General features: G+C 36.9%; 1 protein-coding gene across 1 annotated transcript; it reads left to right on the top strand.

The window, feature by feature from the left end:
• Nucleotides 1–11,757: 11,757 nt before the first annotated feature.
• LOC137391679 (G1/S-specific cyclin-E1-like) lies at nt 11,758–18,636 on the top strand. The gene is made up of 9 exons (XM_068078203.1): nt 11,758–11,882; nt 13,160–13,444; nt 13,646–13,753; nt 14,397–14,543; nt 14,852–14,947; nt 15,759–15,914; nt 17,500–17,611; nt 17,912–18,069; nt 18,207–18,636. Exons 1-9 carry the CDS (start codon nt 11,805–11,807, stop codon nt 18,324–18,326), a joined length of 1,260 nt encoding a protein of 419 aa, XP_067934304.1. The 5' UTR covers nt 11,758–11,804; the 3' UTR covers nt 18,327–18,636.
• Nucleotides 18,637–24,558: the final 5,922 nt, after the last annotated feature.

Genomic DNA, 24,558 nt, shown 5'->3' with positions numbered 1-24,558 from the left:
TATAATAGAACACTATTTAACTATTGTTTAAAGGGCAAAAGGGTTACCTGGCTTTGAAATGCAATGTAAAGAGTCTGGTGTTTGTGAATATACAAATAACAACGATACTGTGTTAGAATGTTATATAGCGCATTGTTTTCCAACAATGAGTAATAATACAGCTTATTCAATACTGCCTCCCGCGCAACCTAGCAAACCTACAGTGTTTGCTGTTGAAAAATATTTAGTGATCTCTTATTAAACGAATCATTTAGCTTCTACTTTTAAACAGTCCTAAAATCGCTTATGTGGGTAGCTCATGATCTTAAAAAAACCGAGTCACTTTCGATTATAATACAAAGAGGGCCTTCGATCTCATTGAAGAATGGCGTGTTAGCTACCATATTCTTAAGCGATCTGTGCATGATGGACCTTAATGTAACACATTAACATACAATGTACTACTTGCTGGTGTACATAGTATGTACATACAATGTACTACTTATTAAATGTAAGAGCACAGTTTCAAGTCTTTATGTAAAAAGAGTTAACAATTGTTTTTGTATCAACATTTTTATTTTACCAATCACTCTGCAGATGATAAATATTTTTGTGGCGGCGGTTTTTATTCATAAATAGTCCATAAATTTTCAACATTTTTGTAAACTTCAGTAAAGTTAAGTTTTTAATGAACTAGTCAATATGATGAGTTGACAATTTTTGATTTGCTTATCAGCAGAAGAGGATGCCAGATAAACATACACGTATAACTGCTGTCTAGTTTCCATGTATAACGGGTGTAAAAGTTGCTCTCTGAGAGGTTTCGCTCAAAAACTGAGTTACTGCGCTAAAGCCACATTCATGATAAGAAAAATAACAAAGCATTATATGTAAAGATGGCTGATACTAAGAGGTATTACATTTAGTGCTTATTACATAATTGCTGAGAGGATTTGGTGGCAGGGTGGTTAATTACTGACAAATAGTTGTTAAACATTTCAGACAGGATTAAGTGCAAACTTGGAATATGTAGAATGTTTATCCTAATTTTCAGACTCGCTACAGCTGTCATACTCAAACTCACAGCAAGCCAGTCGTACTAACTATTGGTCTTAGGTGAACTAGTCAAGCAACTGCCTTAGTGCACGATGTTAACCAGGGAACCATGGCATTCTTCTACTCTGTTGCAGATACCCTCTGTAGGCATTCTTCTACTCTGTTGCGAGCTGTTTATTGAGTGATGAAGTAAACACAATCATTTCTTCACCTATGTACATCTTTATATATGATCATCAGCAAAACTTGACAAAAAAGTGTATGCTTATACACTGCAAAAAATACAAACATGGACAAGCTCTTCTGCATTTGTGTGAAAACTGGTTGGCATCAAAAAATCAATATATTGTAGATCTTTCATGTGTATTAGATGTCTTAAGTTGCTGCCACTTAAAGCATTTTCCATGAATTTCCCTCAGGCACTACACTGTTTTCTTTTGACATCGTCTGCCAATATTTACTCAACATACTCATACTGCTTACTATTTGATTAGAGCGCTAGTTCTTTGTAAATAAGCATGTTTTCATTTTTTAATGTAGAATCATTCAAAACTACTTTTTTCATATTTTATTTCACCTTTAAATTTCCTTTGATCGTTAGTTTCAGTACATGAGGACAATTTAACAGAGAGATAATAACTTCTATAATAGAGAGGTGGGCACATCAATATAGTGAACTGTAGAATATTTGAGGCAAATGAATGTACTTGCAAATCTCCAAGCAGCCAGAAAAACCCTTTTTTTAATAAGACAGTATTCGGATATACTCTTCAAGCTGAACATTTGACAAAAGGTTACAAGAAATAGACAGTTTCATTGGTTGTGAGATATATATATATAATATATATACCTCAGCATATAATATATATATATATATATTATATGCTGACAAATAAAAGTCAGGAGTGTGCATTTGCTGGTGAAGTTGTAGCAAACTTTCTTGGAAATAATTTTGAGCAGATTCTATGAAATGAATTACTACCACATAATTCTAAAGTTAAGACGACAGCATTAATAAACACAATAGTGAAAACCTTATTTCAAGGTTTTCACTAGACCTGTCAAAACCTTGAAATAAGGAACAATAGTACAGCCTTCCTTCACTCCAACAATACGTATTTGTAATTGATTTTATGCATAAATAGATGTTTATTCAATTATATATTGTCATTGATTTTTACAACTGATTCAAGTGATGCCTTTGATAATTTTATTGAAATTAATATCAATATTTTAACACTCAAATATGATATTTATTTTTTAGCTGTCTAAGTTGCGTAGCAAGTTTAGCTGGGGCATTCCCTTGATAAGATGAGAGGCCTGTTTGGCCATGCAACTAGTTGCCATAAACCCTTGGTCTTAACGTGTCATTTTTCCATTTTGACAAATCTAGAAGCTCAATGCTATAGCAGTGTTTGCTAATATTGCTCTGTAGGAATGCTAAATATACTGAAATAGAAATGTAGATAACATTCTGAGGCTGTCTTACTGCCTGTTGCATTTTTATTGCATAGAAGTATTTTTGAGGACTTGGGCGATGCATAAGTATTCAAAATTTTCTTTTTCTATTTAAAAAAGCTATCTTCTAGTCATTGTCTAAACATCACAATAATTATTTAGCACGGGTTGTATCATACGCATTGAAATTTCTTATTTCGTTGAATATATCTTCTCAATGTGACAGACACAAGACAAACATCGCGTAAATGAAATGTGTATAATAACTAAAACCAGTCTCACGAAACAAATCATAATTCTATACAACAGAATAGCTGTAACTGTATTCATTAGAAACTCTTTTACTCAGTTGGGCTGTACATTTCATAAACAGAATTATTGGATAAACATGGCTAAAACACTAAAATAGCTACTGGGTACAAGAGAAGGTTTGAGAATTCTGAGTATTAACATAGACAGTGACAGGGCAAACTAGATAACAAGTCCTTATTTCAGACGCTTCCATAAAGCCTTACTCGATTCACAAAGCAATCTCTCAATCTAAAATATATTTATTAAACAGTACTGTATTCTGGTTGTTGCAGTATTTGCACTCAGCTTTGCAACCACAATAGAAGATATAATTATAGCTATGCAACCCACAGTATAAATGTATCTGTATAGCATCCACAAAAGCTAACAAAAGGAGTAATAGTTGGCAGTGTAGCACTGGGGAGAGAAACAAACATGCACTGATGTGTGAGCTAATCGTGTTGGTAATTTATCTACATGCAGCCACTCACCTTATGCTTAGCGATGAGGGCAGAATACTGCCACTTTGTGCACCTTCTTGGTGCAGAAAAGCTCAGCAGGAAACTACGTTCTAAAAGAGAACAGAGCAATTTGTTTGCTAAACGGTTCACAACAGAATGTCATTGCAATGTTGAAGACTTTTAGGTATGCATAAGGCGATGGTCTGCCGAGTCGTAGAATACCAAAACTGTAAATAACGGGGTCGACGCTCAATTCCCAAAATGGCCACTGGTAGTGACAGAAATGCACCCCAACCTTAAATTGCTCTTTGCACCTGGGCATGTCTTTAACCATCAAGGCTTTCTAACCACCGGACTCAGACATGTCCAGTCAAGATCACAGAGCTGTTGTTTGTATAATAATGGTTTTTAAAATACGCCCACAGCCTCTGCTTGCTGTAAGCTTAGCAGACGTCATACTGAATCTTTGAGGGGTCACGCACGCACACGCACAGGGCAAAAGAATAAACCTAGGAATCCACCAGCAAGTACCTTGTATGGTGAAAAGTATACCCAGCAGATTAGTACTGAAAATATCAATCAGGCTAAGTAATCCAAAAATGTCTACAAGAAATAGACAGTTTCATTGATTAGAAGGTGTAGTATATGTTGACAGACAGACAGCACGCCATCCCTGTTGATGCAGTAAATGTGAAAGTTGCTGTAAGTTTGCCTGCCTTCTGCGAGCTTTAATGGCGAGACTGGCCTTTTAGCCATAGATAAACGAGTCTCAATAAAGAGTGCATTAACTATGAGAAAGAAGACAAGTCTACCATAGCAAACACTGATATGGTAGAGAAACCTTACATCCACACTGATTTTATCATATCATTGCTGATCTCAAGTGTTGTACACCAATACATAAAGTCTGCCAAGATTTAAAGGGTTTCCTAGCTTAAGAACCTACTAGCTGAAGGAAAGCTAGTCAATTACAAATTAAGAAGTCTATAGCCTGAAAACTGTCAGCAACAGACGTGGTTGTATAAATATTGGTAATCATGCTTAGATGCTCACTTCACTAATAATACAAAAGTGTAAATTAGTATATCATGGATTTGTTAGGTAGCTACAAAAAGTTCTTGGTAATCTGCTACAACTCTCACATCCTCCTCGTTCCTAACCAATCAGGGCTACAACTAAAGCAGCAACAAAAACTTGCCTCACAGGAGAAGACAAGTTTAAATTTCTCAACACTTCCTTTGTGAAGTAATGCAAATACATAAAAAAGTTGTAATGTAAATAAGTTGGTTTTTTTAGAAGGAATAAGCTCACAAGCTAAGCTGAGAGGACCAAATGCTGTCATTCTAATCATCTCTATTGAAAGGGGAGACTTTACCAAATATGGTCCGATGGGTAAACATTGCTCATTTATTTGTCCGCATTTTCGCTTGCTGTTTATCCGTATATATCTGTTGCAATTATCTATATAACAGTATAAACTGCATAATAGCAATAAATTAAATTTTCATCGACTATCTTATGTACATTTTCAGAGGTTGAATTTTGGAACATTGGCAGAAATATCCTATTTAAGCAGTTGACAGCGTTTTTTGCTGAGATCTCTATAATGTGAGCTATTCAAGCAGCCAGGCAGCAGCAGCATACTAATTACGTCTGCCGAGATTACATATTCAGAATTGAAGCTAGAAAAGACATTAAACATGCTCAATAGAGGCAGAGGACTGTCAGAAGAAATAAATTTCTGAATAACATCAGCAGACACTAGAAACGACTGTCTCTGGTGAATGTGACATTATTTAACTAAAATAGTGACACTGGCCCTCTTTTCTTTTCAATACCCTGCAGTTTACGTTTCTCCCAACAATTTCAATTCATAGCTAAACGAGTTCTTGAGACCGGTGTCTGCAGTGTAGAGACTAACGCTACCTCCTTAGCATTCAGCTTTACCAAAGCTTTGTTCTTCATGAAGAATAAATCCTAAAATTACTTTGCTAAAATAAAAGGCTCTCAAACAAGCATGAAGGCAGATGTCGAGGGCAGTAAGTGTCAGGAGGACATTAATCGACAGGAGAACGTATGCCATGAGTTTGTGAGTTCTTTCCATGCAGTGGTAATGCACTGAACCTAATTACATGTATGTTTTGAATGTCACCATCTCTTTTGATTGTTTATGACTGGGTTGTTAAGAGATTACAGACAATTTATTCCCAGTTCACAATTTTGATGCATCCCCCTCCTGTTTAACTCCCTCTTCTCTCTTACAGGAGTGCGGCTAAAGGTCAGAAGGGATTAGCTTCCTATGTGTCAACCCAGCAACAACTTAATTGACAAAACAATTGTTTCTCTCTCACAAATGAATTCCACCTCTACCAATCCCTGAGCACTTCAGGCGCGGAGACACAGCTTTGGTGAGAAGAGTCAGTGTTAGTTTGGGTATTGACTCACAGCTGGCTGGTTCACTCGACCCATCAGCTAGACAATTACGAGAATTTGTGCTATCTTTGGGGCTTTTTGTTTTAACGACCGGCTTGTTTTCTAAGACAATGGTAGGTTTTAATGAGTTCTACATTATCATTTATTCGCTTTCTTTTTTTGTTAATTTTTTTGCTAAAAAAATTTAATGAAAATGTGGCAAGTTAAATGTGTAATTCTAGACATTCTATTATGATCCGAGAGTTGTGCATGGAACTGCTTGTTGCAGGCAGAAGGAGGGGTTCCTGAGTTCGTTGAGTTTAACGAAAATCATCCCAGAACTGTGCCGGAACCTGTTAATAACGCTTACCAAGTAAGCCAAGACTATGTGCCTGCAATATGCGGTGAAACAAAAAATGATGAAAATAGAATTTAAATACATACTGGCTTTTCTAAAAGTAACTATATAGTTTTTTAAATTGATTAAAAGATTAAATAATAGTTGAATTGGTGAGTTGCAACTTGATAGTTTACAAGAATGAATACTCAGTTTGATGAAGGAGGAGACTTGTAAATTTTGAACAAAGGTATGCATGTGCTGATCCCATTATTAACTGCATCTATATCTACTTCTCATTAAAAATAATGTATTTTCATAGTTGGAAGCTGAATGAAAATTGAAAAACTTGTCAAAAAATAAACATAGTTTTAGATGTTGAGCTGCAATATCTTTAAAATTAACTTATAAAAGACTCAAATACAATATTTATCCTTTAATTTACTAAATATTTATTATTTGTGTTTAACTTGTTTTCTGTCTCAACTCTGTTAACTCTTCAACCTTGTCGGCATTTGCAAGCGTTTTATGTTCTATATTTTCTGACAGTTTGAAAAGTATTTTTCACGATTGGTTTAAAACTAAGAACTGTGAAAATGACAAAAAAATTTTTGTGTTAATATTATTTTGTATAATACGATTCTCAAAGTGCCAATCGAAAGGTTGTGTTTCTAAATTTTTATACAGTTATATTGTATATGCACCATGTTGTAGAGAGGAACAGATTTTTACCGGCCCTGCGACTGGCAGCCTCTTGACTCCCATACTAGGGTACGGAGAGCTCTTTGGTTGCCGCTGCCCCATTCAACGACTTCTTTTCAGGTAAAGATACTAAGGCTAGTCAATTGGCACATTGCCATTAGTGAACTCGAGGTCTGACCTACAGTAGCAGAGTAAGACAATAAATTGAGATTTTCACACAATTATGGAAAAAATAGGACAGCCCCTGCCTGGCTGTTTGCATAAGACTTATTAAATTAACTATTGTAATCACCAGAGGTTGTGACCATTGATAAGTATGTGTACTCACTGATGTCTAGATGTAAAATGCATTGCAGTAAGTTTTGGCCTGGATATCTGTGTAGTTGTATTAGCAGTGCAGTAGCATGCATATCACAGCCTGCAGTATAATTGCATTGCATACTTTTAATACTGTACAGTACGCAGTATACATGCAGCACAACTATTTTCTAATGGCAATAAGCAGTGATGACGTAGTGGTAGTGTTTCCTACTGCGGTGAGAGTGTGGCTAGCGCTCATCTCCTAGTGTTAAATGCAGTACGAGCTTTTCAGTTACTCGCTACACGCACAGCACACTTGCGTAGGAACTCATCACAGAATCAAGCATCGAGTTGACTTAGATACAACATAATTGCAAGATGTGAATGCTGCTGAAATTTGAGTATGATTGGGCAAACTAATGGATCACAATTAGTATGTTGTATATGGTTGAAATAATAATCTATTATGGTATGAATATATAGTTTTAATGAGGATACAATACAAAGGCGCCAACTCTATCAATTAAAATGGTGACAATGCCTGACTCCATATTCCGAAATGAAGTTGGTGTCAAAGTGCAAGTTCATTAGCTGGCTAAAAGTATCATCGGACAGTTTTGTACAACGTGGTGCAGGTGCTTGGAAAGCCAGTAGTGTCACTGCATCTGCATATTAGTATGAAATTGATACTGTGTATCAACTTCATACTAATGTGCAGATGCAATACAAAAGCAGCTTAAAGTATTGAAGAAGGCGCATGTACGAATTGCTGGGTATTGAGTACTGTGTCATGGAAGTAGATGAGCAGTAGATCGTAGTCGGCAGTTTGTGGTTGAGCGCAGTTGCTGTAGCAGTAAATGTCTACTGCGCATTAGAAAGCATAATGCATTGCAAAAATACTGCGTACTACACTGTGATGATGCACTGCAGTTCTACCGCGTCACAACTCTGGTAATTACAAAATAACGGAAGTTTATGATTTTCAATTTTGAAACACAATTGTAATGTTTTTATTATTAAGTATTATTTCCTGAAGCGTGTTTTTTATGATTTTGTGTTTTTATCTGTTCAATGCAAAATATTCAAGCAAAAAATGCTATAATGTTTATTGTGAATAGTGCTGCCATGCTGCCGTGCTGCCATGTTGCCATGCTGCCTTGCTGCCGTGCTGCCATGCTGCCATGCTGCCTTGCTGCCGTGCTGCCTTGCTGCCATGCTGCCTTGCTGCCGTGCTGCCTTGCTGCCTTGCTGCCTTGCTGCCTTGCTGCCAATAACTTTATCACTTCGGAGATTTTGTTTCAACTCTGCAGTTTTTTTAGCAGTCGGACGGATTCTTCGTGCCAAGAAATGACTTGACTGACCCTGCCTTGTTCTACCGACATACCTGGCCGACCTACATTCCACCGGCTCCCCAACAGGTAATTATGCATAAATAACAAGAGATGCAGCTTGGCTGCCTTGGCATCAGTTCTGCGTACAGCTGGTGAACTGTCAGTGGAAAAATTAGGAGAGAAACTTTTCACAGACCGCTGATGAGTTTACTATCTGTCAGAGCTTTAGAATTGGTCCTCAATTTAGCTTGACCAAAAAAATGTTGCACATTAACTTGGAAAAAGTTTTGGCTCTGGGGCTATTGAAAAACCTGAAGCATTTATGCACAGCCCAGTTCTTTATCCTTCTTAACATCCTAGGGACAATGTTGTCTGGTGACAACCAGAAAATTACCTCAATGTAATTGAGTATAATTGCTTGCAGGCTGAGCAACACTTTTACATACCGTGTGACAGAGACTCTACTTTGCATGGTAACGCAGTCTACACAACAATCCGAACACACGACCCGAATATATTTTACCAGGTAAGTTTATGACTAGAAGTCAACTACTAAGTAAGAGGTCTGTATCGTGTAAGCGTTTCCATAGCATTGGCCCAGCCCAAATATTTATAAAAATGGATACGCAATATTCCATGCATGCTGCTATCTTAATAACAGGTTGCCCATTCTCTTACTATCATGGAGAGACAGAGTGCTTTTGCCAAAATTCTGGGACCCTCGAGGAGACTTTTTGGGGCAACCTACTTTGTTTTTCAAGTAGGTTAACATTCCTGTCCTTATCTTTTGTTTTACTTGGAGCATCATATGGCCGAGCTAAAGTGGAATACTCTAGTTGCGCTGATGGGAATAAGGAAATCTATTTTAAAACACTTTTATCACGTCGGAACAAATAAAATCTTTCACAAATTTTTAAAGTGAAATATGTAAAATGTTCACACATAGATCAACTGTTAGCGCCAATAGAATCTGTGGTCATATTAATATATGAATTTATTTAAAACTTAGACCACTTTTTACTGAGGTTTGTTTTGATGACTTTTAGAAACCAAGTGTAATTATTGTATCATATATAGTGAAGCTGCCTGCCATGGTCTAATTGACACCGTGAGTTGCCCTCCCTAAGAAACGATCGCTATTACAGATCGTTTAATTACTAATAAATAATCAATAAATTAGCGATCGTTTAATTTATTGTGACAGAAACGTTTCTTTCTAACTGTTGAATGTTGTCTCCATATTTGTAAATTAACTATGAATTCTTTCCATTGTTGGTTTGACATAGCACACGAGAGGGTAAACTCCATTTAAAACTTTGTACTTGTTAAATCGCTGTAAATCATTTATAAGACAGATGAAAATTTGCTGAAATTATAAAAATTTTTTCTATAATTTGATACACAAAATTACAAGCATTGAGAATAACACTGAGTGTGTGCCCCACTCAGCACCGCCAGTCTTGTAGCATCGCAGCAATCTGATAAATGCAAGGTTATGTTTGTAATACATTGCTGATAAGAAGTCAGTTATTCTGGCTTTTAGTTGTCTTCTCTTACCAGTGCATTCTGTAAAGCTTAACTAAAAGACATATTAATAAATCTCACTTTGTCATTGTGTCAAATCATATCCAAGTTTTTACATTTTTTGCCAATTTCCTCCAAACTTCACACGCATATGCTCCCTGCCTTCTGCCAGGTTGTTAAAATATTTGGTTTCAAAACTCTGTCTGGTTGCTGAGAACCAGTCTCATAAGCGCATCACCTGGGGACTGTCTGATTGAAAGGTATTTCAGGTATCGCCAGGCAGAGTTGAAGATAAGTCTCTCAATGTGTATATGATTTGTATGTTTTAGAGATCAGGGAATATTCCACAGCCTCTAACAAATTCATTTATTCAACCAAACCTGTGGACAATGGTAAGTTTATACAAATACTTACCTGTACGTGTCTACAGTAGCTGTTAGTGTGCGGAGGTGATCACATGGAATTCTATAAAACTTTAATAATTCCAATTTGATTAATTAATTTGAAATTGTCTAATTCTACCTGCACCTGGTCACTATTAGCCGGCGATACTTTCTAATTTGAAAAAGAAATTTTAAACTTTGAAGTTTGTAAACATTTCCCTTGTTAACATGGAAGAAAGCTTATGTTTTACCTAATCTGATCTTGTGAGCTTGCATTATCGGTGTACATATCCTGAGCTCCTGATGTGTTAATGGAAGGCACCTTTTGCTCAATCTGTAATAAAAATGGTTCATCATATGTCAGCACAGGCAGCAGTAATCTGTTGCCGCAGCATCGTTGCCATTATTTGTATTGTTTGAATAGTTATGGCATTCAACAGCATGGACAACTCCTAGTGCATGGACAACTCCTAGTGCATGGACAACTCCTAGCGCATGGACAACTCCTAGTGCATGGACAACTAATAGCGGATGTTTCACACCAATTGCCTGAAATCTATTCTAAGTAACTGTGGATTTTAGTAATAAGTAACCCGGATGTATAACAAAGTGACCTCTTAGTATTTTTTCAGTAAATCTCTGAAACTTTGCGCTGCTAGCGATTTGGCTGACTTTTTTGTATATTTTAGTCAAATTTCTATTAGACGCGATAACGCTGCCCATGACTATAAATATTGAGTTGCAATGTAACTTGTAGTGTTTGAGTGTCGCTTTGGTTGAGATCGTTCTCCTGACTTGAGAGGTCGTATCGAGTAGTAGACAGCTTCCTTTACTAGTTAACCCACCTATAAACCTTTCTAAATGAAGGTACAACTGAAAACCTGGAATGGAAGTGACCACCTTTTTTGCTCTGAAAGTCTAGCCATCTCAGTAAGTTATTACTGGATAGTGGAAGCAGTGTGCAGATGTGTATGTAAACCAGCCGTAACCAACACACTCTGAACAGGGTATCCCGGTCGGGGCGTGTTAAGAGTCGGGCATGGTCGTGCAATGTGCTCAATGAGGAATGCTTACTGGCAGTATCAGCTTCGTATCAGTCAAATGCTAACTATAGAATCGCCGCTATTCACCGACCAATAGCTTCTCTAACAATATTTAATCTAATAATATATGCGAGGCGCTTGTTAGCTTTATGATGAAATGGCTTTGTCAAGCAGTGCAAACAGCAAATAGAGCTCTATTTCCAAACAATACCGTTACTATGGTGCTTCAAATTAAATGACGCTAAAATAATTTTAGTTCGCTTGGGTTTTAAATGTACTCAGATATGCGCTCCGGCTTATCACGGGTGTGTGAGGCAGTTTGCTTACATTCCCAGTTTCTTCATGAGGCAATGCATTGAGCTCTACACATCGCAGTTGTCTTCATCGCCAAGCATCACACTCATTTCTTTGGTGAACTGGAGTACTTTAGTGATAGCGATACTCGCTCACCTAAAGCCAACTGCTGTTTATCAGCAGCACGGGGCGTTATAGGATTATTGTCGCTGACTTTTTATATAAAATAAGCTATGATTGAGGATGTAGCTGACATCTGCTGCGAGGTTATTATATATGACACCATGGAGGAGCCATCTCTGTGCTTACAGGTATAATATTGTTTGCGTAATTGGAAATAATTCATTGCGGTAAAAATTTGATTACAATTAATGTTTCGTTGATATAAAAAGCACAACATTTGTATGTAGAATTTGTTAGTCACATCTTGCTGACGCTTGTTTATGCTGCTGGATTCGTTAGGTTAACAAGGAGCATCCCTGCCCAGTAAGTTATCACATGTGCTTTGACCAAGGATTTAGCCTCACCACAGGCCTTATCCGCTGTTTACCATTGAGTGCAATCATATTTTTGAAGCTGCCTTCACCTATTGTTAGACCAGTTGCCATCCACAAGCAAGTGTTTACAAAGTATAATATAATCATGACTGCTACACACTTTGCTTGGTCGTGTTATGTTTTGGGGTAGGGCAGCCTTTGATAGTTTTAACTCTGGGAAATTGCAAATTTGAAATTATGAAAAGATTTTTGTGTTTATTAGTTTAAAAAAGTTTTGGTTTTTCTTTATTTATCGCTTTGTCAAGCTATTTATTTTGTTCCCCAATAAGCATTCGATAAATAGATTAAATATTGTTTATCGAGCTTATTATTGTCTCAAGTTTACGTTAACCATTGCCCTCAGTTGGTTTACATGAGCAACTGTTAGCATAGCCTTTGTTCTCTCTATTCTTTCGCTTCATTTCTTTAGGAAATAATAGTACATAGAAAAACCATAGTTTCTTTGCAAAGCCATGTAAAACTCCACTAACCTACTGTATATATTTAAACAGTTTCTCAGTACAAAGATACAAATACTAGACATGATGCAAAACATTTTACTAAAATATAAAAGTTCTACATCACATTCATATGCTACGTTTGTCTCCTTTGGTATAGCAGAGAACTTGCCGTTGTTAAATATAATTACAGACAAATCTAGAAACCTTTGTTCATATAACATTCAAGTAGGTTGATGACACCTTTTACATGAACTTATAAATAATAAGTGGCTTGGCCTGCTGCACGTCGCGTGATTTCATCCGCCGACTGCACAATATTCTCTTGTTTGAATTTAATAGCTGATAAATATTTCATTTGTCAGCTAAACATGACACTGAAAGGATGGATAGTAAATATCAATAACATTATTCTTACTGATGCGATTAACTACGTTGATTGTGTATGGCATCACGCCCTGGTGAATTGTGGCTGATGTCGGTTTAGACTGGTCACCTGTCTCATAAGATGTAACCGTCAGCTCAGCTGCAACCTTCCGAAGTCTGCATAAAAATTATCGTTTGAGTGTCACTGAGGTCATGTCATTTTTATAGGGCCCAAATGAGTCAAGAAATCTCTCCGACACCAGCTTAAACTCCGCGGTAGAAGAAGTTGACGCATCTCTACAGGGGCTCCCGCAAGCTCCTTCTGTAACTCTAGCACCCCGTCTCGCCTCATACAACCGACCATCTAATGATTATTCAGAAGAGAGCCTCTACACCGGGCCAACCAGCCCCGCGACAATGTTTAGATTCAGCAGGGCAATGGAGAACTCTCTACTGAGGTTGGACTCACCTCTTCCCCCTCTCACTTGGGGCAACTCGTATGAGGTGTTTGAGGTGAGTAGAAGCTACAAAAAAGTAGCCTTGGCAGTTGGAATGTAGTCTTCTCTTAGTTTTCTCTATCATCACTCTCACCCTTAGCCTTAGGACATTCGGTTAGCACCTTGTTACTCTTGTCTATTCTCCTTCCGTTCTTGCTTGACGAGTGTGCGCATGAGCACTGTCATGGCAACAACCGATGTCTTGCTATTTGAACAGGCGATGTCAATAAAGGATTTGTGTCACCAACGTTATCCCAACTATTTGAGGAGACATCCTGATCTAAGTGAGACTGTGAGGTCCATCGTGCTTTACTGGCTGATGGAGGTAAGTTGACGGCGCAGAAAGACTTGAGAAGGAAGCAAAGTCTACAAGTTTTGTCTTTTACGACGGAAGTTTTCAAGTCTACCTATAAATTGAGCAAGAGTAGATTGTCAAAGCACAATTGTCAGCAAGCAAAGCACAATTGTCAGCGAGAGTAGATGTAGAAGAGGATGTAAACACTAATGTATTTATCACAAGTTCTACTGACGCCGGCACTGTGGTCTGTGAGTCTACTTGCCATTGCGCTCAGTTCTTTGCAAAAACTGAAAAATTCGAAATAAGTAATGGTATGATAGAATCGTCTCGAATGCTATTGGCTAATATGCAACTAGCGAAAGCGCTAGAAGTAACAATTTTGTATAAAGTATTAAACAGAATAAATAGGCAAAACACGTTTAGTCTAGTTATCGACTTTGATTCAGCAGCATTTAGACCTTGTCACGAATAGGAACCCAAAGAAATCGTCTTGCCATAATAAACAATGGTAAGACAAACTGTCTAACCAGCCTTCAATGGTAACATAGATGTTTCTCAACTTTTACTGTCATAGGGTTGTATATTGCTGCTTCTAGTGATCTGAGTGGTCTGAAATATGATACTGCGCCACATGAAGGAGATAGTGGCCAATGTCGTATGCTCTTTCTAGGTGGCTGCTGCTCACAAACTTCACAGATCTACATACCACCTGGCTGTCGACTTCTTCGATAGGTATTTGGGAAAATCCATAAACATAGAAAGACACGAAGTTCAGCTAATCGCAACAACCGCTCTTTTCTGCGCTGCCAAAATTGAGGTAGGCACAACAGCAGCAAGCAATGTATATAACCAACATTTTGTCAGCTCTTTGGTTAACTCAAAACTTAAAATAGGTCTTTAATTAGTGTTTTTAATTTGAGCTGAACATTTACCTAGTAGAATGTTGGCCGGAGCAACTCATCTGGTAAAGTATTAGCTTGTTATACTAATACTAGCGGAGCAAGCTGTTATGTGGACCACCCAAGTAGTACTGACACGCGCAGTTGACAGTACATCTAATCAGTTAGAGAAGCAGGAGAATTGCATCACAAGATACTGAAAAAGTATACTCTCTCTCTTCTACAGGAGATATATCCACCAAGAGCCGTGGAATTTGCCTATATGACAGATGGCCTCTGCACCCACAGAGATATCTTTAAGCAAGAGATGAAATTGTTCAAGGTGAGTGGTACCAGGCATTCATTCTGTCAGTAGAGCTTGACTTCCAGTCCACAACAGGTGTGTGCGAAGGGCTTGTAATCGGATGCCAGTCAATTTCTAACTGCAACGCTTTATTGACGAACAGGTAGTTCATTAACAACCTGTTTGCAAACTTCACTGTCTGTTTAATTTTAACTTTTCGCAATATCAACAAAGCCCTGCATAGTTGGTCTTATTGCAAATAAGTAGATCGATTTTGGAATGCAACTTTTAAAGGTGGCACTAAAGAGTTAAATATGACCAACAGACTCGGGCTATTGTTGAGTGTGTGTAAACAAAGCTATCAGAAGTTTCATGTTATGAGCCCAGAAACAGTTCACAACTGGTCTGACACAAATCCACATGAACAATATACTCGTTGGTGGTTTACAAACAGTTCTAGAATATCAATGAGCCTATGCAGACGTCATTGTCAAAGCAAGAAAGACATAAGTACACGCTGGTCTTGGCTGATGCTGATTTTGTTTACAGGTTTTATTAGTATTGTGATGCAATCGATATAATGCTGTTTACTTTGTGGTAGCTTAGATACAAAAGTAATTGCGAATGATATCTTGAAATAGGTCGTAGCTTTATAAAATGTTAACCAAAATACAAGTTTGTTACATAAATAAGTTGACTTAACACAAGCAATATTTCTCCTGGGATGTACCTTGCTATCCCATTGGATCTTCTTCAACAATGTCTACTGTTAAAACTTCTATGAAGACTAACTGATGTAATGGCATTGATGTGCGCTTTGGGGAAAAACTGGAGACATTTTTTGTTGCAGATCCTCGGCTGGGAGCTGAATACCATGACAGCCAACGGCTGGCAGGAGATGTACATGCAGCTGCTTGGCTACAGGATTAACTACCCTTACAACCATGATGAGACGAGCCTCGAACCGACTTTCTTCTCTGGCCAGTCGTTTGTGAAAGTCGCAAGGGTGAGTTACAAACATTGAAAATGGAGAATGGTTGCATCCTAGTTACTAGTATTGCGAATGGTGATTGGGCAAATTCTAGTTATGAGTACTGCGAATGGTGATTGGTCATATTGTAGTTACCAGTAGGGTGATTGGTCGATGTTGAGTTACAAGTCCTCTGAATGGTCACATTCACAGTTCAATGGTAGATTGGGGTAATGTTCAATCATAATTAGTAATAATTTACATTTATAGTATGTATTTAAATGTATTTTTTGGATTCATTTTATGTTACATATAATTACATTTGGCTTGTATTGAACAGTCTTAAATTATAATTCTCAAGCTAAACTTAGACACAAATACAATGTAATTCATTTTCCAGCCTCGCCAACGACAGCCAGCTGTCTACCAGAATCTGAGATGTTGCGTATTTACTAAAGCATATATGTGCAGATATTAGATATTTACGGTATGATTAAAACTAGGGAATCCCTAAAGTGAACAAAATTTTCTTAATTTATTTGCCTTTTCCTACCTCATCTTTTAATTGTGCAATTGGTACTTCATGCCATACATTAAGTGATATGTATAGAGTGTAAACACACACAAACATTTTGGAAAATGTTTCTGTGTGTAACCGCAAATTATATGTGGAAATGTGATTACAAGCTCTTAAAAGCTCCAAAATGAAAAGCCGCCGTAGATTGGAATCAGTTTATTTCTCCGACGTTGTCATTACATTTGGCTATTGGTTTGCCACTGATGTTCTCGCGTAAATTGAAAGGCCAATAGAAGGCTAAATATAAAACTTCTCGTAGCTCTAGTTTATGACAAACACTTCAGGTTTTACCAAAGACCCCGCATCAAATATAGATGCTCGCTATTTTACAGTTTTGTTTCGGCTTGGTCTAATCGTCTAGTCGTAATCTGATCATGTGACCCATACTTCGCAAATAATTTCTGAGCATTTTTTGATTATCACATTTGACCAACAGGCTCGTCATGTTTATCAGACAATGATATGTACTCATTCGAGCTAAGGTTAAAAAAATAAACAAATTTTCACGCTACGTGCTGAATCAGTGCTGAAAGTGACAGCATTTCAATTACGATAAAATAGACGCGTAAGAACAATAGACATGGTTTTATTGAATGCGTGAAGTATAATTGTGAAAATATTTCAACGAAGGAGGTTGCGTGAAAACGTAAACCGAAGCCATTTTGTACGACTATGTCCCATTTGAGCCGTTTTGGAAAGAGATTGTAACCTACGGCGGTCTCGTGATGGCGGCGGTTTACTGTTAGTTTTTGAGCTTTTAAGAGCTTGTAATCACATTTCCACATATTTTGCGCCCACCACACAGCAGAGTAAAACATGGTGAATCGTTTGATATCAAATAACTGTAATGTGAATTTTGTTGCAAGTCAACCTTTAAGACCGGTGCTCTCTATACTAGCAGCTAAAAGCAATGTTTGCAAGTCTTTTAAAAGGGTCGCGATTGGTTGAGCAGCTTATCCAATAAAAAGAGACACTGTTGGACAACCCGTATTTAAGTGACTCCAAACGGTGACTTGGGTTCTTAATATAGTTTACCTATTTTAGTTGCTTGACCTCTGCCTCCTCGATGCCGGCTGTTTGCAGTTCTCATATGGACTGTTGGCGGCAGCCGCATTCTATCACCACACAGACTACATGACCACCTGCAACGTTTCTGGTAAGTTACAGGACATCATTTGTATAGTTGCTAACCTCTGCTGTTATCGCAATGTATCGCAATCTAGTGACCAAAATGTTTAAATCAAAATGCTTAGGAATTTTCTTATTTTTTATTTGGTAACCCTAACATCTGTTCACATTTTCATACTAAATTTTTAAACCAGAAAATAGCAAGTTCTTTGCGACTTGTTGGTAAGAAAACTGTAGGAAAATATTTGACTCTCTGCTTGTATTAAAATTTGTACAAACATTCTCCTACCACGCCTATTGTTACCATATTCATGGTGGTCTTACCCAGGTTACTCGATAATGCAGCTGGAGAAATGCATTGAATGGTCTTTACCATTTTATGAGGCCACAAGAACGCTTGGAGAAGTTCACATGAAAACATTTGAGAATGTGCTGCCAAGTGAGTACCATACCATCCAGACACTAGACGTCAGCCTTACCACACTGGTGAGTATTCCAGCCTTCCGATTCTACTTGCGCAATGTGACACACCGTGATTATCTGATGCAAATTGTCTTGTATCATTTTGTCTACAGAGTGAGACAACTCCGCAATGCATATAGTTGATCTTTGTTTCGTTGTAGGAGCAAGCGCAAACAAGCGCAAGAGAAAATAAAGCCAAGATGGAAAGAATAGCCAATCCCTTTATCACTCCATCGAGGCTTTTTTTTAAAGAAAGGTCTATAGTTGCCAGCTTCAATTGATTATACTGGAAGTTTCTCGGGGTCGTGCAATCAGTGCTTCCAGCTGCCTTTCTTAAAGTCATCATCTTAGTTTTAGTGGAACCAGTGCAATTTGATTGACGGGACACTTAACCAATATTTACTATATAATATTTTTATGTAATATTTGTAAAACACCAAAAAAACCTATGCAAATGGCTGGTATGTCATATTTAGATTTTTTATTTGTCTATTTATACTGTGCTTTAGAATTATGTAACTTAATAATATTTAACATAATTTATGCTGACGATGTGCTAACCATCCGACTCACATTTACACGTGTAGACGCAACTACATTTGCATTATTTTATTATCTTTTTGGTCAAAAACTTTATATAAATAGCTGAGAATTTATATCTTTTAGTATTTTGTATAATATGTTGTTTGTCAAATAATAAAAAAAGTTGGCAGACAACTTCCTACTAAAAGTTGCCATTACTTCATTTTGTTTCATGCAGCTTTTTTTAAACAACCGCACATTACAGGCAGCTTGTAACTCTGATTCCAATTTCATATGGCTTTAAGAAATATTTTCAAAGCCAGACATGATTCAAAAGTCTTGCGAGTTTGTAAACTTTAATGAAGTCGGTCAATAGAAATCATGGGTATCGCGGCTTGAGTATGAAGCATTAGATCTCAATGTGGCCTTCTGAATGAGTTGTGTTAACTTCTGTTCTGAAGCCGACAGCAGCTGACTTCTTGATATCGACAACTTTTTTTATATCGACAGCTGAGTGCCTTAACGATGAAAGGGATATTTACGTAGCCATGAATAGTCTTCTATGACAACTTTAAACTGATCACAACTGTACCCTGATATAGCATAGATTAACATACTTGATGCACTCTGACTATGGGTACAACTGCACCCTGATATAGCATAGATAAGCTTGATACACTCTGACTATGGGTACAACTGCACCCTGATATAGCATAGATAAGCTTGATACACTCTGACTATGGGTACAACTGCACCCTGATATAGCATAGATAAGCTTGATACACTCTGACTATGGGTACAACTGCACCCTGATATAGCATAGATCAGCTTACTTGATACACTCTGACTATGGGTACAACTGCACCATGATATAGCATAGATCAGCATACTTGATACACTCTGACTATGGGTACAACTGCACCCTGATATAGCTTAGATCAGCTTACTTGATACACTCTGACTATGGGTATAACTGCACCATGATATACATGTAGCATAGATCAGCTTACTTGATACACTCTGACTATGGGTACAACTGGGCCCTGATATAGCATAGATTAGCTTACTTGATACACTCTGACTATGGGTACAATTGCACCCTGATATAGCATAGATCAGCTTTCTTGATACACTCTGACTATGGGTACAACTGCACCCTGATATAGCATAGATCAGCTTTCCTGATACACTCTGATTATGGGTACTTGAAAACAGCACAGACCGATTTTAACACCACAAAAAGTTTTACTCTTGCAGTTAAAATGCTCACATAAAATAGAGCAAATCTATAATTGTAGTATATTCCATTTTAGTATATTCTATTGTAGTATATTCTATTGTAGTATATTCTATTGTAGTAAATTCTATTGTAGTATATTCTATTGTAGTATATTCTATTGTAGATTGATATCAGCAAGAATTTCGTCACTATTATTCTTAGGTTTTATTACGATTCTATTTTCATGACTACTTTTACACACATGTATAAAAACAAACATATTGACTAATCAATGTAATTAGCTTACTATCACGGAACAAAACCGTTTATAAGGAGTTGTCTTGTTTTATAAATTATTTTATTACTATCTACATAATAATACATACGATACACACACTATTTACATACACTAACAATTTTTTGTACACTCTCATTCACTATCTACATACACTGACTTTCCTCTGTACACTCTCATACACTATCCACATACACTGACTTTGGTTGGTGTATGTAGATAGTGTACGTCAAATACTTTTCACGTAGCCTTGGACTCAAATACTCGTCACACAGAAATTAATGCCCGTCTTTTCGTTAAAATCCTTAAAAAGTCAGATATAAATTTTGTATGTGCTCTCTATTACCTTATCACAGTTGTGAACTTTGGTATTGTCTATGAGATGTGTTTAAGATAAGCTGACACTGATTTTAAGCGTAACACATTTTATATTTGATAACAAGTGTATTCTTACAGTCTGTTAAGGAGGCCTGGTAAAACTTACATGTTCATCTAAGCGATAGACCTTTTGCCTGTTCTATGTGACATCAAGTAACATACGATTTTGTATCAATAATTCTCATGAAAATAAGTTTTCATAATAAAGTCTTCACATTTTCAGACTCAAAAGTTTTACATGAGCTCTTTTGCTAAAAAAATTTTAGTATATAGGAACATTATCATAGGCAGAGCGGTGTGATGGACAGACCGGTGTGATGGACAGACCGGTGTCATACACAGACTGGTGTCACAGACAGAGTGGTGTCATAGACAGAGTGGTGCCATGGACAGACCGGTGTGATAGACAGACCGGTGTCATACACAGACTGGTGTCACAGACAGAGTGGTGACATGGACAGACCGGTGTCAGTTTCTCTGCATGATATACTATTAACCATCATCTGGCCATAATCGGTGGGCACTGGGAGCATACGCTGACTCCTGATAGAGCCTTCATGAGATAAGAAAGGAGGGGTGTTGTTTACAGTGTGTTCATAGTTCATTCAAGGACATTGGGATTGAAGGTACTTCTGAGAAACAAATTCTATAGCTGCCAGAATGCTTCTCAGAGCTATTCTCTTGACAACTCTGACACAGCTGTGTCTATCCAACCCTGTGGAGAAGGTTTGCACCCCTATTGCATAGAAAGCTGAGACATTTGGAGAAATATTTCACCTCAAAGACGCAAGCAGCACTTCTCATTCTGTAAGGTAGGTTATCACTTTAGAGAAGGCATCAAGCTTACTCACATAGAGCTTCCTTCACTGATTACTGTTGTCTATCTCACTTGTACTTACTGTTTACTATGTTGTCTATCTCACTTGTACTTACTGTTTAGTATGTTGTCTATCTCACTTGTACTTACTGTTTAGTATGTTGTCTATCTCACTTGTACTTACTGTTTACTATGTTGTCTATCTCACTTGTACTTACTGTTTAGTATGTTGAAGAACAAAGCCATTTCTTTGCTTAATTATTAATTAGATTTGACTTGTCTTCTCCTGGCAACATCTGATTAGGTTGCTGCCAAAATAGACTAACCAACTTGAGTATGATAGGATCTTTATTCTTGTTTATTTTCATTCATTCAGCGGTCAGCATTTCGTAGACTATTCCTCCAATCTTGAGGCTTTTAAGAGAGAAATCGCTGCTGATGGAGAAACAACCATCATTCATACGGTTAAAAACCTTGATGAGGTATGTACAACATACTACATGATGGAGAGGTGATAATAATTATAATGTACAGCAATCTCTGTTATAGAATATGACATAAACGTAGATAAGTTATGAGAATTCTTAATATATGTCAATTTAGTGATGCCCACAAATCAGAGTAGAGGGTATTTTATACTGATTGATCTATTAATAGGGTAGGAGACAACTCCCATAATAGCTAATATGAAAAACTTGCCAAAACAATAGAATTTGTTGTTTCATCATACTTTCAGTTTTACATCTGTAAACTGTCACTGCGAAAACACAAAAATGCATCAAAACCTTCCAGCTTTTACACATTATATAACAGTCCAAAATATTGGATGCATGGCAGAATGTTGGTTCATATGACAACAGGTGATGGGTTAATGCAGGGTTTGATATAATTATTACATAATCAGAGAAGATGCATTGTTTTGCATACATCACATACATGTACGTACATTATTTTCATATACCAATGATATTTACATAAATACAATGTTTGAAAGAATTTACTGCCGGCCACCAGATTACCCTCTTTCTGCTCTGTTGCAACATTTTGTGGTACAAAAGAAGTGATTGGTTGTCTGAATGGCATTTGTGTCAAATTTAGTAGTTTATAGCTTGAAACCACTTGGCTAAGTTTTTATTATTGATTACACCCGTGCTGCCGGTGACATCATGTCTAAGGCCATCTCTAGCAGCAGCATAGGCCGCATAACTTGTTACACTCAGTCATGAGAGTTGGAGCATTAGAACTAATAGGGTAAATTCATATCTACTAGTACTACATGTAGTACCCTAACAGTATAGCGTGCCGTAATAGAGTGTCAGGTGTAATAACGAGTCACCTTCAAACGCGAACTAGTGACAAAAATTACGGATAAAGTGTATGGTTGTTTTTGTAGATGAGAACATATGAGATGAACCTTCGAACGGGAAGTTGTATTATAAAGGTAATATCACCTGAAGCCAAATTAAGAAGATGGTGTGCAGGAGATGGTAAGAAAATAAACGTTCGAGAAACTATTAGTCGCATAACACACACGCTCACACACACACGCACGCACGCACGCACACACACACACACACACACACACACATATATATATATAAAATTTATTCATGTAAAACCTTAGATAAAAAACAACTTCATTACTATTAGTTTCATGTCTGTTACGCAGACAATCATCAGATGATTGTCTGCGTAACAGACATGAAACTAATAGTAATGAAGTTGTTTTTTATCTAAGGTTTTACATGAATAAATTTTATATTTAAGCTCTGATCACTCATTGAGCACTATTTGGCAGCTTTAACACACTACTTTGGAATATATATATATATATATATATATACATATATACATATATATATACATATATATATATATATACACCTTGCTGTGTTATTGCAATATCTCAGCATCTATACCAACATGTCATTATATATCAATGTCAGATGAGCTGTCACTTGTAAGCTCCTTGACCTTGGATGGCAAGATGGTTGACACTTACCAACTACCGCTCCTGCATACAGACGGAGAAGAGTTTGGAGAGATCACTGTGATGAGAGACACTTTTGCTCGCGTCTCATCAACTATGGGGAAACGCTCATCTGAATGTATGTACACTTTTTTCGAGTGACCTGTTTCATACCAAAAATCTCATACAAGACATTTGATGTCCGTGGCAGTTTATTGGTTCTCTAAAAAAGTACCTTAACTACATTTTCAGGAAACTTTGTTGGCCAGGTTAGCTGTTTCCTCTTCTGTATTCTGAAAGTATTGTATATCCTATCTTTATAAGTTAATTAGGTTAGTGTCGGTAGTCTTGTGCAAGCATATGTTGAGACTAGCTATTGATGTATAAATACATGTGGCATGGTCTGAGGTGACAAAATATGTATTACAATTACATTATATGTATTGTAAATTATGAAATGATATGATATTGTATGGTATGCTAGGTATACAACTATAGTACTATATGTAAACTATATAGCACTATACGTAAAAAATGATATGACATGATATGATACGCTATGAATATTGTTCGGTATAGTATAGTGTGCTATGTTATAGAATGGTAGGCTAATTTTGGCACTGTGTCGTGTGGTTTACTATGGCATACCATTGTAACGCATAGTATGGTGTTGCATGGTGTGATATGGTATGATACAGCATTATGTAGTATAAATGGTAAGACATGGCGTAAAACAGTATGGTACGATATGATAGGACATGATACGATATGACATTTTATGATAAGGTTTGATACGGCGTAACATTACATGTCATAGTGTGTGACATTTTGACTATCACATCCCAGAGTATGATAAGACACAGATAAAAATCATGAATACATGATATAGTTATATAGTGATATAGTACTGTACCTTATAATCTTCAATGAAACATCAACATAATTTTTGAGTCATCAACATACAGCTCAGATATAAATTATATACTGTGTCGTTACAGTTGAAATTGTGTTTCTATTCGGCCATACTTAGATTAGACGTGCAGTTTACATGTTAGAAATACTTAACACTGCTCTGCCATAAATGCTGCTCAGTTATTTTTAAAATATTGGTATTATTAAAATCTCCTATTAATTGATTGATCAAAGACAGTTGTAGTACATTAAAAATTGACAAACTTATCCAACCAATGAGGTGTAAGATGTAGCAGCTACGATATCCACTAGTCTCTCACTTGCTTTTTACTCGGATCAAAAAGAAAACCCCGGTACATACATTATATGTCAGTATATGCCTCAGTACATACATTATATGT

Source organism: Watersipora subatra, chromosome 3, assembly GCF_963576615.1.
Source record: "Watersipora subatra chromosome 3, tzWatSuba1.1, whole genome shotgun sequence".
In the NCBI taxonomy this organism is placed as follows: domain Eukaryota; kingdom Metazoa; phylum Bryozoa; class Gymnolaemata; order Cheilostomatida; family Watersiporidae; genus Watersipora; species Watersipora subatra.
This window is presented reverse-complemented; position numbering and strand designations above follow the sequence as displayed.

Excerpts from the sequence above, each read along its gene's own strand:
- LOC137391679 (XM_068078203.1), top strand. The coding sequence starts at position 11,805 with ATGATTGAGGATGTAGCTGACATCTGCTGCGAGGTTATTATATATGAC. Across the intron at positions 11,883-13,159 it reads AGCCATCTCTGTGCTTACAG|GGCCCAAATGAGTCAAGAAA; the intron begins GTATAATATTGT and ends TCATTTTTATAG. Across the intron at positions 13,445-13,645 it reads ACTCGTATGAGGTGTTTGAG|GCGATGTCAATAAAGGATTT; the intron begins GTGAGTAGAAGC and ends CTATTTGAACAG.